The 15,230-nt window shown below is 42.1% G+C and overlaps 1 protein-coding gene across 1 annotated transcript in view; it reads left to right on the forward strand.

Moving 5' to 3' along the window:
• The window catches only part of LOC101847701 (GRIP and coiled-coil domain-containing protein 2), a 22,622-nt gene extending 12,955 nt beyond the window's left edge, over positions 1 to 9,667 (forward strand). The window contains exons 13-18 of the mRNA XM_005090850.2: positions 218 to 376; positions 974 to 3,199; positions 3,795 to 3,914; positions 4,437 to 4,580; positions 6,010 to 6,198; positions 7,337 to 9,667. Of these exons, the coding sequence (XP_005090907.1) occupies positions 218 to 376; positions 974 to 3,199; positions 3,795 to 3,914; positions 4,437 to 4,580; positions 6,010 to 6,198; positions 7,337 to 9,205 (4,707 nt within the window). The 3' untranslated portion in view covers positions 9,206 to 9,667. The remainder of the gene's footprint in view (positions 1 to 217; positions 377 to 973; positions 3,200 to 3,794; positions 3,915 to 4,436; positions 4,581 to 6,009; positions 6,199 to 7,336) is intronic.
• Positions 9,668 to 15,230: the final 5,563 nt, after the last annotated feature.

Here is a 15,230-nt window from a genome sequence, read left to right on the forward strand (position 1 = left end):
ATTATTATATTATTATTTTCACTGTTATAATAGTAATAATAATGATAATAAAATTGATTAATATTGTTATTGTCATCAATATGGATATTATAATTGTTGTTGTTGCAATCATTATTTTAAGAGAAGCTGTAATTTTTTTTTCATTAGCATTCTTGTTGCAGTAAATGAGATGTTTGTTTAATTTTTTCCCACTACTGGGAACTGCCGTTGTGTGCAGGTGCAAGAGAAGTGCAACAAGCTGGAGGAAGAAGTGAGTGCCCTCCGGTCTACTGAGACGTCGATGAAGGAGGCAGCAGAACGCGCTCAAGCCAGGGCTTCGGAGGCTGAGAGTGTGGCAGAAGAGAGAAAGAGTTACGCACAAGAACTGGAAACTCAGGTAGGGGGGCAGGCAGGGAACGCAGTTAACCCTATCTGAACCCTCTGGAGTTGTTTTGTACCCCCGGGGTTGTATTCTTCACACTTTAGAATACTTCTAGTGCGAAGTTCTCTTTGAAACTTTCAGTATTTCTCAAAAGATCATTTTGACAGACTGCTATGCGAAGCGTACGGATCGGATTAACGAGTAATTTCCTCTTTGGAAAGTGGTGGCACATATATTCAGCTGCTGACACTGTGATCTAGGCCTATTCGACAGGGGGCTAACTCAAGACAAACAACCGCACCCTCAAACTATCACTGTGTGTGATCAGTAACTATGTTTATTTATCTCTGGATCATAATATGGCATACTTTTGATGACACGTTCGCAATAGGGTCTCAGTGGGTGGAGGGGAGGGGAAGAAAAATCAAGGAAGGGTATAACATTTTAATATTAATAATGTTCTTGTTTTCTCTTTTTAAACAAAAATAATATGTTTGAAATGATGGTGGTGCACTTTTAAATTGTCTTATCTCAATACTGTCATGCTGTGACAATCATGTAACTGAGTGTTTATAAAAATAATTTTTATTTAAAAAATTTTTTTTACAACAGATACTTGAGTTGTCCAACTCGCTGTCTGACTCCAAGACTCGGTACGGAGTGCTGAAGGAGCAGTTTGAGTCGGCCGTGAGCAACCAGACGGAGGTCGGAGAGTACTGCAAGCAGGTGGAGGAACTGCAGAGTAAGGTCGGGGAACTGGAGCGCTTGCATACACAAGTGGCTGGAGAGAAACTAGCCGTGGAAGAAGAGAAAGGGAGCCTGTCGCAGGCTAAGCAGCAAGTGGAGGAGGAGAGGGACATGCTGCTGGAGGAGAAACAAAGGATCTCGGAGGAGCTCGGAAAGCTGGGGGAAGAGAGAAGGTCGGGAGAGGAGCAAAGATCACAATTGGAAGAGGAACGACAGAAAGCAGTGGAAGAAAGAGATAGGATAGAAGAGGAGAAAAAGAGCCTGGAGGAGCAGGTGGCAAGTCTGAGTGAAGAGGTATCGAAGGCGTCCGGTGACAGCTCTGGTCTGAGCGACTCTCTGAAAGAAGCTTTGGCCAGCAGGGATCAGCTGCAGGCAGAGTTGGAACAACAGGGGAATGCACTGAAAGCCGTAGAAATGGAATTGAGTGATATAAAAGAGAAAGATCAGAAAGCTCAAGACTTGTTGGCTCAAAATGCTGGAGAGCTATCTCAAGTTAGTCAGGAGAAGGAATCAGTCTTAAAATCTGTGGATGAACTCACGGAAAAGCTTCATTTGCTTTCAGCAGAGAAAGCAGAAAACGAAAGACTTCGAGACGAAGCCGTTGCTGAGAGAGATTCTTTAATGTCCAATGTGGAGGAGGGTAGGAAGGAGATAGAAAGACTCAATGCAAAGCTTGACTCTATAGAGCAAGAACTGGCAGTAACAAAAGAATCCAGTAAACAGGCGGAGGACTCCAGTGGCTGTTTAGCCTCAGAGCTCAAGAAGAATGCCGAGGACACTGAAGTTTTGAGGCAAAGTCTAGCTCAGATTGAGTCAGAATTAAAAAAGGAAAGAGAAAGCCTTACTGCCGTGGAGGAAAGTGCAGCAAAAACAAAAGATGAAAATGAGACATTATCCCAGAAAATTAAGGAACTGGAAAATAGTTTGAGAGAGGGGAGCTCTGAAAAGGATCAACAGGAAGAAAAAGTGTTGCACACCATGGAAAAATCAAAAGAAATGGAGGAAAAGCTATCGCTCTCTGAGCAAGAAATTGCTGAGTTGAAAGCTGAGTTGTCAAGGGTGGGCCAAGAAAATTCCGATCTTTCGCAAAAGTTGGAGTCTGCTGTAACAGATTTGAACACCCTGCCTGGTCTTGAAGAAAAGTTCAAACTTGCCACGGAAAGAGTGACAGAGCTGGAGAGTATTCTCTCTAACAAAGAAGAGGAACTGATAGCAGGGACGACAAGGGTTGGTGAACTGGAAGCCTCCAGAGATGAACTCACTTCCAAGGTGGAAGAGCTGAGCCAACTGAGGGAGACAATCCAGGCGTCTCTGGAAGGCAGCCAGGTAGAGAAAGACGAAGTACTTGGTCAGACTGAGAGTGTGAGAGAAACGCTCAAAGAGGTACAGGCCTCTCTGCAGCTGGCTGAACAGGAAAAGTCTAGTTTGGCTGCGGAAAAAGAGAGGCTACTACTAAACCTACAAGAGGTTACGGCAGGATATGAAGGAAAGATTTCCGAAAATGTTGGAAATCTTACGTCAGAACTTGAGAAAAATAACAAAGAACGAGAAAGGGAGACCTTGGCTCTGACATCACAGCTTGAGGAATCCAGGAACGCTGTTTCTCAACTCGAATCGACTATAGAGGCTCTGAAATCTGAACTGAATGCCTTAACGCAAAAGAATCAGGAAATTCTTGAAGAACAAAATTCTATAGAATCACAGATTAATGCTTTGAGGCAGGAGAGGGATGAGCAAGCCAGCCAGTTGACAGCCAGTGAAGAAACAATTGTAGGCTTAACAGACAAACTGTCCGTCTCTCAGAATGAACTCGCTAGTCTTACCTCCGAGCTCACGAATATAAAACAGGAGCGGGACAGCCTCGTTCTGAGGGAGAAGGAACTCAAAGAGCTTTCAGATGTGAACGCATCCAGTTTGGAGACGGAGAAAGACGGCTTGAGAACGACAATATCTGAGTTGCAGACCCAGCTCGGAGAGGCAAAGGAGAAACTGACCGGTTATGAGACTCAGTGTGAGGAGTTGAGGGCACAGCTGGCAGCTCAGGCGGACCGCTCCCAGACAGAGCAAGAAAGTCTGCAGAAACAGACAGAGGTATAGTAATACAGTAGGGATTTGTCAAAGCTTTGAAAATTCTTTTTCATGTTGAGTTCAACTGACTTTCATGCTTATGATTAATCATCATGTTAAAATGATTATTATTTGTCCAAAGATCAAATTACGCTGTAGCAATGGCAGATGATCTTTGTTTATATGAACAAGGTTTTTTTTATGTGGACTCATAGAAAAAACTTTTTGTAGACAAGACACAAGACAATTGGCTTTGTTCACCAACTGTAAGAACTAAAAACATGTCGTTCTTGGTTTTTTTATAAGTCACTTCTCTTGTCTTTTTCTCATTGTTACTGGGATAATCTCTGTGTTAGTTAATACAATCTCTTCAGTTAGCAAGATCTTAAAGCTCTGCTCTCATTCACATAACATAAGCATGTGCTTGTTGAATAAGAGAGAATACATTTGCTGATGCATGTATTGGCATGTACACGGACCTTTCATGTTGTTGTTTGTTGTTGTTTTCAAATCCCTTCAGCAGCGAGCATTTCGCTCCTGGCTGCGCAGTGCCTCCCTCAAGTAACCACATGTCCACGGACCTTTCATAAATGTGTCTTGTTTCTATTCGCCACCAAAGGAGGAAGCCTCGGAGTTGAGTGAGCTGAGAGTGCGGCTAAAGGAAAAGGAAGAGCTGAATGGGAAACTGAAGCAGCTGGCCATCAAGTCCAAGAAAGAGTTGGGAGAGAAGCAGAATAAGGTCAGTGTCCTGTAGTTTGCTCCCTTTTTTTTTGCTGCTCTATATTATACGTTCAATGACCTTGTAGCCTTCCTTGTCTTACACCCAGGGTGTGTTTGTATCTGTTTTCGGCTAAAATACATCTGACATTGTCTTTGTGGCAAAGATGTTGTAGCCTACACAGTTTTTCCAACCACCCAGGTGTGAATTGGGTACTGGTGCCTACTAGCCATAAACCTGTGATTTAAAAAGATACTCTCCTGAAAGGAAATAAAATGAGATCTATCTACCCCCCCCCCCCCCCCCCCCCCCCCGAACCTTTAACCTTTCTCCTTTTTCCAAGACATTCTTCCATTTGTGGTGCCAGAAATTGAAAAAAAACAAAAAAAACATTGGCAGGAAGAGAGTCATGGAAAATTTTTACAACTATGTAATAGTTGGATTGATTGTGTATAGTGTGGGTTTTTTTTTCTGGGAAAAGAAAAGTTCTGGTGACATTTGGTATTCCTGACTTTATAAAATCTTGAGCTCATTTCTCCACAGCTTGAAAGTTTGTCAAAGGAACTATCTCAAGCGGTCGAAGCACAAGAGCAGCTATCTGCCGAGAACGCTGCTTTGAAAAAGCAGGCAGAGGGCTCAGAGGATCAGCTCTCACAGGAGCTCAATGCGTGCAGAGAAAATTATAAGGTACGTCGCTCTCTAAAGTGTTTCGAGTGTTGTGGAAGTTATCATTTTGATCCCCCTGGGGCAGTGCCACTGACTGTAGTGTCTTTAGGCCATTCCCAAAGGGCACAGTAGAATTGCAAATGGGCTGACTCATATCACGCTCATAACTGTGCCTGATCTACAACAGGGAACTGCTGCTTTTTCTTTCCTGATCCTTACTATTGTCATTTTCCTCTACTTCTTTTGTATGTTTGTCACTCTCTTGTGACCTGCTATTTCCGGGGTGCCTTGGTAGTCAAAGCAGACCTAGTGCTGTAGAAGCTAGAGAGGTGAGCAGAGTAAGTCTGATTCCCTGTAAGGACTTCTCTGTTGACATCCACCCCTTTGCGCTCATATGACCTTATGCAGTTGCTAGCGCCGTAAAACCCTCTACTATTTTTTTTAAAAAAGTGTTTCGAGTGTTGTGGAAGTTATCATTTTGAGGTAGATACAATGTACCAAGTACCTACTTTTTGAGTTTGGTAAATCAAAGTAAGGTCAACATAATGAAGGAACGGGTCATCAGGGAAGACTTGTCGACACTTTCTCACCTGCTGTATAGCATGTTACTGATACACAAATTTTGAAATATTCTTTTCATAATGGTTCTATTTGAATTTGTGCCTTTTAAAAAGGAATCATGTATTTGGAAAAGAAAAAAAGTTTGGGGATATTGTATGCTTAAAATGCTCAAAAAGATTACCATCAATGTTTTGGTAATGGTCAAGGAAATGGGATATAATGCAAAGTATGAAATACTAAATTAATGAATGATAATGAAAGCTTTAGATAGGGATAATCATATTGAAGAAAAAACAAAGAGACTTCCCTTTAAGATGCTGACATGAAACCATAAATTCTGTTGTATTTTGAGATAATTTAAAACAAGGCTTTTTCCCCTTAATAAATCAGTAACTGGTTTTAAAAAATTTGACAACAGTCAACTGAAATGTATCATGGTACGTAAAAAATTTATAAATCCTGTCCTTATAGCCCCTTTGTTTTGACACAGCTTTATCTCATTATCTTTCAAATGATTTTTGACATATTTAGTCTTGCCTCACAACTCAGCTAAACGTAGTAGGACCGAGTTCCGATACGCTTCGTTTTTCTTGGTAGATTATTAATTAATTTCTTTATTCAAGTTTTCATTAGTGTTTTTTTTTTTTTTCTGTTTTAGTAGAGGTTTTACGGCGCTCACAACTGCATACGGTCATATGAACGCCAGAAGATTAGAGGTGTTACGAGAGAGTAACAAACATAAAAAAGAAGAAAGAGAGATAAAGACAATAGATGTTTGATAGGAAAGAAGGAGCAAACCACACCAGAGCATCCACCAACCACCCACTAGTACTTCGGTGACAGGAGAATGTTAAAAAATATTATGAAGGGTTGTTTTTGTGTATTTCAGCTACTGCAGGCAGATTTTGACGCTGCTCAGGATGAAGTGGAGAAAGAACGGCAGTCTGTGAAAACAGCTCAGTCTGATGTAGAACAGCTGGTCTCTCAGCTGACGGAGCTGAAGGGCCAGGCGGCGGCTGACAGGGAAGAGAAGAGTCAACTGGAGAAGATGATGGATACCCTCAAGGGAGAAGGAAAGGTAAACAGACAGACAATGTTTCTGAACTTGCAGTTTCTCATGTTCTAAAGTTTCTCATATATGCTTTGTATGTATATGTATATATTTGTGTGTGTGTGTGTTTTCATTTGTGTTAATTTGTGTGTGTGTGTGTTTTCAATTGTTATTTTTTTATCCCCCCCAAAAAAAAAAGACAGGCTGCAGTACGCATAGAAGCTTACGAGCTTGGCAGTTGGCAGTAAGGATGTGCGAGCACTTGATTCCACTTGAGTACAAAAGTATTTAGCCAGCCACTGCGAGTACTCACTTGAGTGAACTCAAATTATGCATCTTGGATCTGATCAGTACAGCCCCAGGTCCTGATGAAATACACCAGTGCCTTTCTTTTAGACATTCACAATGACATGTGGCTGTCGCACTTTTGTAAACTTGTAGAAAAAGTGGTCAACAAATAACTCGTGTGGTTTTTCAAGACGATTTGCTCACTGGACATGGCAAGGGACTAGTAGAAAGTTCTCTCTGATCGTCTTTTCTCAGTCTGTCCGATTATTTGTCTTGTCTAACTTCACTCACCAATGTCGTACCATTGTCAGGTTGCGGGTTCCGGGGCTTGAGCCGCGGGCCTGACGTTGTGTCCTTGGGAAAGGCACTTTTCACGAATTTTCCTCACTTCACCCTTGTGAAAATGGGTACCCAGCTATAGACAGTGAAAGATCTTGTCAGTTTGTTAGTGTTTGAGCACTTAACCAGCTGCTTGCACTGTATGCTTCCCAGGAAACTGAGAATGTTTCTAGTGTTCTATGGTCTGCTGGAGTAATAATATTGAGTTAAGCGCATAGAACCTGCTTTCGGATGGGGACATAAGCTATACAAATGCTATTTATTTATTATTAAAATAATTTGTTAAGGTCTAAAGTATATAACGTGTGGGTGGTTGGCGGGTGCTGTGGTATGGTTTGCTCCTTCTTTCCTATCAAACATCTGTCGTCCTTATCTCCCCTCCTTCTTTTTTTTGTGTATGTTACTCTCTTGTAACATGTAATCTATTCTTCTGCACTTATATGACCTTATTGTGTTGCAAGTGCCGTAAAACTCTTACTAAAACCAAAAAAAGTATAACCTTCTCTCTGATTTTGCTTCTTTTTTACTCTTTTTCTAGACAAAAGAGAGTCAGCTGGAGGAGCAGCGAACAAAGCTGCATGTCCTGGAGACAGAGATGGCTGCCGTGCGCATACAACTGGAGGAGATTGTCAAGGAGAAGCAGGCGTCGGACCAGCAACTGTCCGCGGTCGAGGCCAAGGCCAAGAGCGCCGAAGACTCCCACCAGACGCAAGTGCTGAAGCTGAAGGCAGAGATGAACGAGGTGCAGCAGGAGCTGAACACGGCCAAGCAGTCGGTGACTCAGAGCAGCATGATGGACCTGGAGATGGCCGACTACGAGCGCACGGTCTCGGCACTGAACACACAGGTGTCGGAGAAGAATAAAAAACTGGAAGAGCTGAAGACTGAGATCGACAAGCTAGAGCAGAGGATCGCCTTGATGCAGACTCAGATTAACGCCGGGGAAGAGCAGCGCTTGCAGGCCGAAGATCGGGCCAACAAGCTGAAGCAGCTGTTAGTGAAGACAAAGAAAGATTTGGCAGACGCAAAAAAATTGGAGTCTGTTCAGCGCACCTCAGATGCTCAGTTGAGAGGCCAGCTAGAGAACACAAGCCAGGTGTTGGAAGAGTACAAGCTTCAGATCTCAGAGCTGACTGCTGATAATCAAAAGTTGAAGGACAAAATGAAAGGCATTGGTGACACCAACCAGCGAACCGTGCATTCCCTCGAGGCTAAAGTACAAACTTTGTCGGAGGAGCTCCAGATAGCACAGGGGGAGCTGCAGTCTGTGCAGGCTGAGTACGACAGCTACAAGGTGCGAGCTCACAGCGTGCTCAGGCAACAACGGTCCAAGGCACCAGCCGATGTCTCGGGCGAGTCCGAAAAGCAAGAGCGGGAGAGATTTGAGAATGCCATAGACCAGTTGAAATCCAAGCTGACCGAAGCTCAGGACCAGCTTAGTACTGCTAGGAAAGAAGGGGAGCTTGCGCAGGAAGATCATGATAGACTGCTTCAACGTCACACCAAACTACTCAGTGACCTAGAGGAGAGAGAAGCCTCATTCCGTCTCAGAGCTGAAGAGCTGTCGAAGGAGAAGGAAGAAGCTGTCAAAGAGGTGCAAGAGAAATTGTCTTCTGTCGAAGCTCAGAAGTCTGTGCAGGCCCAAAAGTACAGGGAACAAATTCTCAAGATGAGAGAGGAGTCGGAGAGCACACAAGAGCTGCTGCAGAAACAGCTGGACACCTCGGAGATGGACAATGTCCGGCTACAGCGTGAGATTCAGCAGTTGCAGCGATCCTCAAGGGGGCGGGACGAGGTGGTTGAGCACACCTCCCCACACGAGTTCTACCCAATCACATCGCATCCTGTGGAGGAACGGCAAGAAGGGGAGGGCTCGGAGCTGGTGGAACCAGAACCCATCAGGTCAATGAGGACTGGACAGTCACAACAGAGTAACGTTTTTACGTTTGAACAGCTCATTGCCACGCCGATGGAAGAACTGCCTGGCTTGAAGAAACCGCCCACTCCTAGCATGGATGAGGACACTCTGAGAACAAATCTGTCAGCCTCTCAGAAGAAGATAGACCACTTGACGACGCTCCTCAGCGAGAGCGAGGAATCTGTCTCGAGACTGACGGAGCAGGCAAAAATCCTCAAGGATGAGATCCGTCGCCTGGAGCGCAACGCAGACCGAGAGAGGGAGCTGCAGAACATGGAGTACCTGAAGAACATCTTCTTGCAGTTTGTCTGTCCCAAAGTCGGAGAGCAGCGGGTGCAGCTGGTCCCCGTGTTGAGCACCATGCTCAAACTGAGCCCAGAGGAGAAGGCCCAGGTGCAAGAAGTGGCGCAAGGGGAGGACGCTGCTCAGCAGGGAGCACAGGCAGGGGGCTGGGGTTCGTACCTTCACAGGTGGTCGGGCCTCACGTAAGTGTGGTAGTTAGGGGATGGCGCAAGAGGAGGAGACCGCCTCAGCAAGACGCGTGGTGGAGAGTAGGTTGGGTGGGGTTCATACCTGCACTGATGCTCATGCCTCACATAGGTGTGGTAGGGGATGGCACAGGAGTTAGGAGACCTACTGTCAGTAAGGCAGATGTGCTGGAGGTTTGTGTTGTTAGGACCAGCAGAAGTGGTCAAGCCTCATGTTACTACTGCCTCGAGGGAAAGACAAGTGTTTCTTGGTCAGTACAGAGTGCTATCTTGTAGGTTTTTCTTTCTCGCCTTTCTTGCCGCTCTTGTCGTCTTGTCTTGTTTGTGATAGAAGGACTGTGTGTGCCGTTGGCAGATTCTGCTGAATGAGCCATTAGGTATCGCACATGGATTTGCGGGTGGTTGACGGGTGCTCTGGTGTGGTTTGCTTCTTCTTTCTTATCAAACATCTATCGTCGTCCTTATCTCGCCTTCTTCTTTTTATGTTTGTTACTCTCTTGTAACTCCTCTAATCTTCTGGCACTCATATGACCTTATGCAGTTGCGAGTGCCGTAAAACCTCTACTAAAACTAAGATTCTGCTCTTGTATGATTCCTCTGTTCCTTCGTTCTGTTCGTTTTGCTTGACCACAGCTCTTAACAGGCCCGAGCAAACCGTCCTCCTGTGTTAGATGACCGTCATGATGTACGAACCATCACACCCGATCCCCCTCCTCTGTCAACTGCTGTTGTCTTGTGGGAATATCATGACTGTGATACTAGATTGCTGAGAACACCCGCACTCGCACATGCACGTACGCTCACGCACGCACGCATGCATGCACACACACGCATGCACGCGCACACACACACACACACACACACACACACACACACACACACACACATGCACACACCGGTTGACAAAAACTAAGAGATGAGATCTATTGCAAGCATGCATTCAACAGGGTATGAATTGAGTGTGCAGTTTCATTGTGTTCATTTGTTAGCGTGGTAGAGAAAAGTTGACTTGCTTGCTGTGCCCTCGTACATTCGCCGATAAGGTCGTCCTGCCACAGAGATTGTTAGATTATGTCCTTGCAGACTTCATTGAGTTAATGATATGAAACTACATATTACAGAGTTGACCAACTGCTGCTGAAGAAGGCAGCTGTCAAGAGTTACATTTTTTGGTCGTATGCTCTCTTTTGTTCATGTGTGATTGAATATAACACATGCAACCCGTTCAATTGATCTCAAAACAATTTTAAAGACAGTTTCTTTTTATTTTATTTTTCAATTCCATCTTGTATTCTTTGCACAGTAAGAGACACAAAAATAGAATTTTTTTTGTTTGGTTGAGCATAGACCCTTTAGCTCATGTTTGCTTGTCGTTTTCTTCTCACTGTGAACTTCACATCAAACAACACTCGATTCAAAGAATCTCTCTCATGTGTGTGTTTGTGTTGTTAGTATTCAGCACTACTTTAGGATTAGGAGTTCAGTCCAGCGTTCTGTTCATGTTAAGGGGCTAAGTGGCCCTGTAATTTAGCTGGATAGTGAATTTGTGTCCAATGTGAGTACTTGAATTTTTCAATTGATTTGTGAGCAAGTTGGGAGCTTAACTCTATTCGTACGGCGTGTTTTTCTATCGTATCCATACTACGTGGGGAACTCTGTGCCTCCACTTTCAAAGAGGAAATTTACTCGTTAATCCAATCCGTACGCTTTGCATAGCAGTCTGTCAAAATGATTTTATGAGAAATACTGGAAGTTTCAAAGAGATCTTTGTACTAAAAGTCCCCGGTATTCTAAAATGTGAAGAATACAACCCCAAAATGACCCCAGGGCGTACGGATAGGGTTAAGTTGTAAGATAATATACCAGGACTGAAGCACATGTGTGTTTTGTTGAAAGGCAATTGAATGTTTGCCACACCACTGGTTCAGTTCACAACATTAGCCCGAGACTAGTCTTGGGCGGTCTACACATTGGCGATGGTATCATGTGGGAAGTCGAAAGAGGGCTGAGAAAAAAAAGCACATTGGTCTTTCTCCCTTACAATTGCTCTGTTTGGAATTGTCAGTTTTGCTTTTTCTCTGCACTAATTAATTGGCTCTTATTGTGGTGACGAGTTTTTTTTCTCTTTTACTCAAATTCAGAAATCAAGTTTGTACTTCTGTCCCAATCCAGTGCCTCAGGACAGTTGTCCTTCAGCATCCTTGATCGAAAATGGTCTTGTTCATCAAACTTTGCTTTCACAGAGACTTCAGATATGGCCAAATTGAAGGTCGTACCCTACAAATTTGCCGAACGTCAAGTTCACTGTTAAGTTTATTCAGAGATATTTTTAGACCAAAGAGTCTCTCTCAATCTCTCGCAGGACTGAGAAAAACTTTGCTGTTTGTCTCTTGCCTCTTTGATAAATGGGGCCTTATGGAATATATATATTCTTACACATTTTACAAGTAAAATGGTTAAATTTTGTGTCTTGTTTTTTTTTTTTCTCTAATGGAGTATGTATTCTTGTATGCATTCCTCATCTCTTGAAATGTATATATATGGTTTGTACAGTCCTTGTACCAAGGATGTCTTTCAAAGTGAAAAGAAATTCATGTGAAACGGCAATAGTTGGTTTTCTTATATATTTCTAGATCGCAGTGTTAATTATTTTTTGTACAGTTTTGAAAAATTATGAAGTATTTCATTTATAATTGATTGCTCATTTTTTAACCCACGGTTATTTTGTCAACAAACATATCATTCTCAGTTTTTGTAAACAAGATTTAGTTTATGTGTGATTGGGGTTCTGCGAGGTGTGAATATCTTTCTTTAAGACACACCCTGTCGCTTTATTTGAACATTTCTTTTTGATATTTCTAGCAGTGTTTTGCTCTTCCCTTCAACTTTCTTTGTTCTTTTTGCATTTAATTAATGTATTATTGTCCATTTTGATAACGTTCGTTGCCATATCCATTGCGATTACATCTTAATTTAATTTAATTTATTTGCTTCCTGTTTGTGTTTCAATTTTGACATCGTTCTGATTCACCCTCAGCCTTTTGATTTGATGAGTTTGATTTTTTAGGACCTGTATTTTATTATCTGTACCATTAATTTTGTCTATTGCCTCTCCCCTTGGGACTGTTTCTGCCTTGTGTTGAGTCTTCAAAACTCATTAGGCCAATGTTCAGTAGAACGCATCCTTCTCCATTTGTTGGAAATGCAAACTGTCCATGTACTGTTTGAGTAAAAACGCATACAAGTGACTGTGCTTCAATGCTGTAAACATAGCCTCCCTAAGCCAAGGGGTTCCTTGTTCCTCAGCTCATGTGGGTCTTCTGTAAGATTTACACCTCTGCATCCTGAGGTCTGCATTCAGAGGGCAAGGCAGTAAAGGCTTGTCCTCGTTTTTCAAGGGTTAAAATGATTGGTTATTACAGTCCTTCTTTGCTGTCTTGTGTTATTGTCCTCAAGTTGTCTTGATGGCATGCATCAGTTATACAATTTCAGTGACATTATGTGTGTCGCGGTTGGGGAGAGATTTGCTTTGTTTGATATCATCTTTCGCTTTTTTCATTATCATGCCATGAACATCATCATTATCATATATGACCATTGATGTTTTTCTTGCTATGTTGTAAACCCCACATACAAAGAATAGTCGACAGCACCAGTACGCCTGTACTGAGAAATTGGCTAATAACATTTGAGGCTGGGCGTAGTTTCATTTTTTGGGAAAGTTTTCTTGTCTTTCACAACTTGTTCTCATTTGGCCCTGACACATACATGATCAGTGCTTTAAAATAATGTTTGATGTGTGTGAGTGGGAGTGGGAGTGTTTTACTAGCAATCAGCCATATAGCTATAAGCGATGCTTGTGCTCTAAAGTTACCATTTTTGTTAAACAAGGCCTTGCTTAGCTGTCTGTGTGTGGTGTTAATTTTCACACTGTGCTGTCTGTAGATAACTGCACATGATAGAAACAATTTGCAATTTATAAGCTTTTAGAAGTTTTGAATATGATTGATTTATATTTGCTGTTGAACAGCTCTTTTGCTATATATCCACCGAATATTGATTTTTTTCTCAATCCATGTGCAGTTTAGTTTGGATTGATCCAAAGCTTCAAAAAAGAAAACTTGTATGTAGTATCCTGCTGTTACCTGTGCCAAAGTTCTACCTGTGAGTATAATTCCTTATGTAAAGTAAATTTTCCGGTTTTGCAAGATGGTTTTTGTCATGAGTAGAGCTGAAATCACAGGGCCTTGAAATAACCATACTTGAACTGTGTAGAATCTTTTTTAAGAATTTCTTTGTGATGCGTGTTATAAATGGCTGAGTTTTCAAATTCAAAGACAGTTATTAGAAGGACAAACTGGTTTTAATTTTTTTTTTCTTTTTGGCAAATAATTTACCTCAAATTAGTTTTTTTGAAAGTCTTTAATGGAAACATCTCTGTGCTTTTCAGCCTTTGTTGTATCAATAAAAAAGGTTGAAAAACTTGATCGTTTAAAAAGAACTGAAAAAATGTCATAATAATGAAAGGGGTCTTGATCTATCGACAATTTTTTTCATTTTGTTGGTTAAGTAGATTTTAATTTTATTGGGAGTGTGTGTATGAGACTTGCAATTCATTTCTTATGGGGAAGTTAATGGGAAATTTTTTCGGTGATTTTGTTGTTGTTGTGTTGTCTTTCTGTGCTGTCATTGTCATGCTGAGGGTCCAAATAAAAGAAGGTTATTTATTGGAAGATGTACTTAAAGTGTTGAACGCCTTACTTTAATTAAAATTAAATTAATCATTCTTTGCTTTTAAAAAAATTTCATTTGTCTTTGATCAACTGGTGGAGATGAATAACTGGCGATGACAAAGACCACCCATACACACACTCACTCTCACACTCACTCACTCTCACACTCACTCACTCTCACACACTCTCTCTCACTCACACTCTCACACACACACATCCTCTCCTCCTCACACATCTGTGGTGGGTGGTTGGCGAGTGTTCTGGTGTGGTTTGCTTCTTCTTTCCTATCGAACATCTGTCGACTTTGTCTCCCCTCCTTCTTTTAAAAAAATTGTAATTCTCTTGTAGCACTTCTAGTCTTCGGCACTTATTATATATGACCTTATTGTGTTGCAAGTGCCGTAAAACACTTACTAAAACTAAACACATCTGTGCACATAACTTATAACCGTAACAATACAATACTATGCTTGCTCTCACAAACAGGCTCACATTCACATGCATTATGGTATATAAATAAATGAACAATAGTTGTTTAACTTTAAAAGTGTAAAACTATAATATAGACGTAATAATAATAGACTCGTAACCGATCAGCATGTGTCATTCTTTCATCCTGGGATGCCTAGTGTTGGGGTGACACTTCCTCAGCCAGAGCAGAGACTCCTAAATATAGAGAGTCGTTGGTACTCTTTAAAAGAAGTGTTTGTTTTAGTATAGAGGTTTTAGTACGGCGCTCGCAACTGCATAAGGTCATATGAGCACCAAGGGGTGGATGTCAACAGAGAAGTCCTTATAGTTATAGGGAATCAGACCCACTCTGCTAGCCTCTCTAGCTTCAACAGCACAAAGTGTGCTTTGACTATCAAGGCACCCCTGAAATAGCGGGTCACAAGAGTGTGACAAACATACAAAAGAAGTAGAGGAAAATGACAATAGTAAGGGTTAGGAAAGAAAAAGCAGCAGTTCCCTGTTGTACATCAGGCACAGTTATGAGCCTGACATTGTTGGATCAGCCCATTTCTATTCTGCTGTGCATTAGAACGAGAAATGTCCCCCCTTTGGGAATGGCCTAAAGACACTTAATAATAATAATAAATAGCATTTGTATAGCGCATATCCCCGCTCAACAGCAGGCTCTGTGCGCTTTACACTATATTATTACCCCAGCAGACCATAGAACACTCAGAAACATTCTCAGCTTCCCGGGAAGCATACAGTGCAAGCAGCTGATTAAGCGCTCAAACACTAACAAACTGACAAGATCTTTCGCTGTCTATAGCCGAGTACCCA

This window comes from Aplysia californica, unplaced genomic scaffold (assembly GCF_000002075.1).
Source record: "Aplysia californica isolate F4 #8 unplaced genomic scaffold, AplCal3.0 scaffold00022, whole genome shotgun sequence".
Classification (NCBI taxonomy): domain Eukaryota; kingdom Metazoa; phylum Mollusca; class Gastropoda; order Aplysiida; family Aplysiidae; genus Aplysia; species Aplysia californica.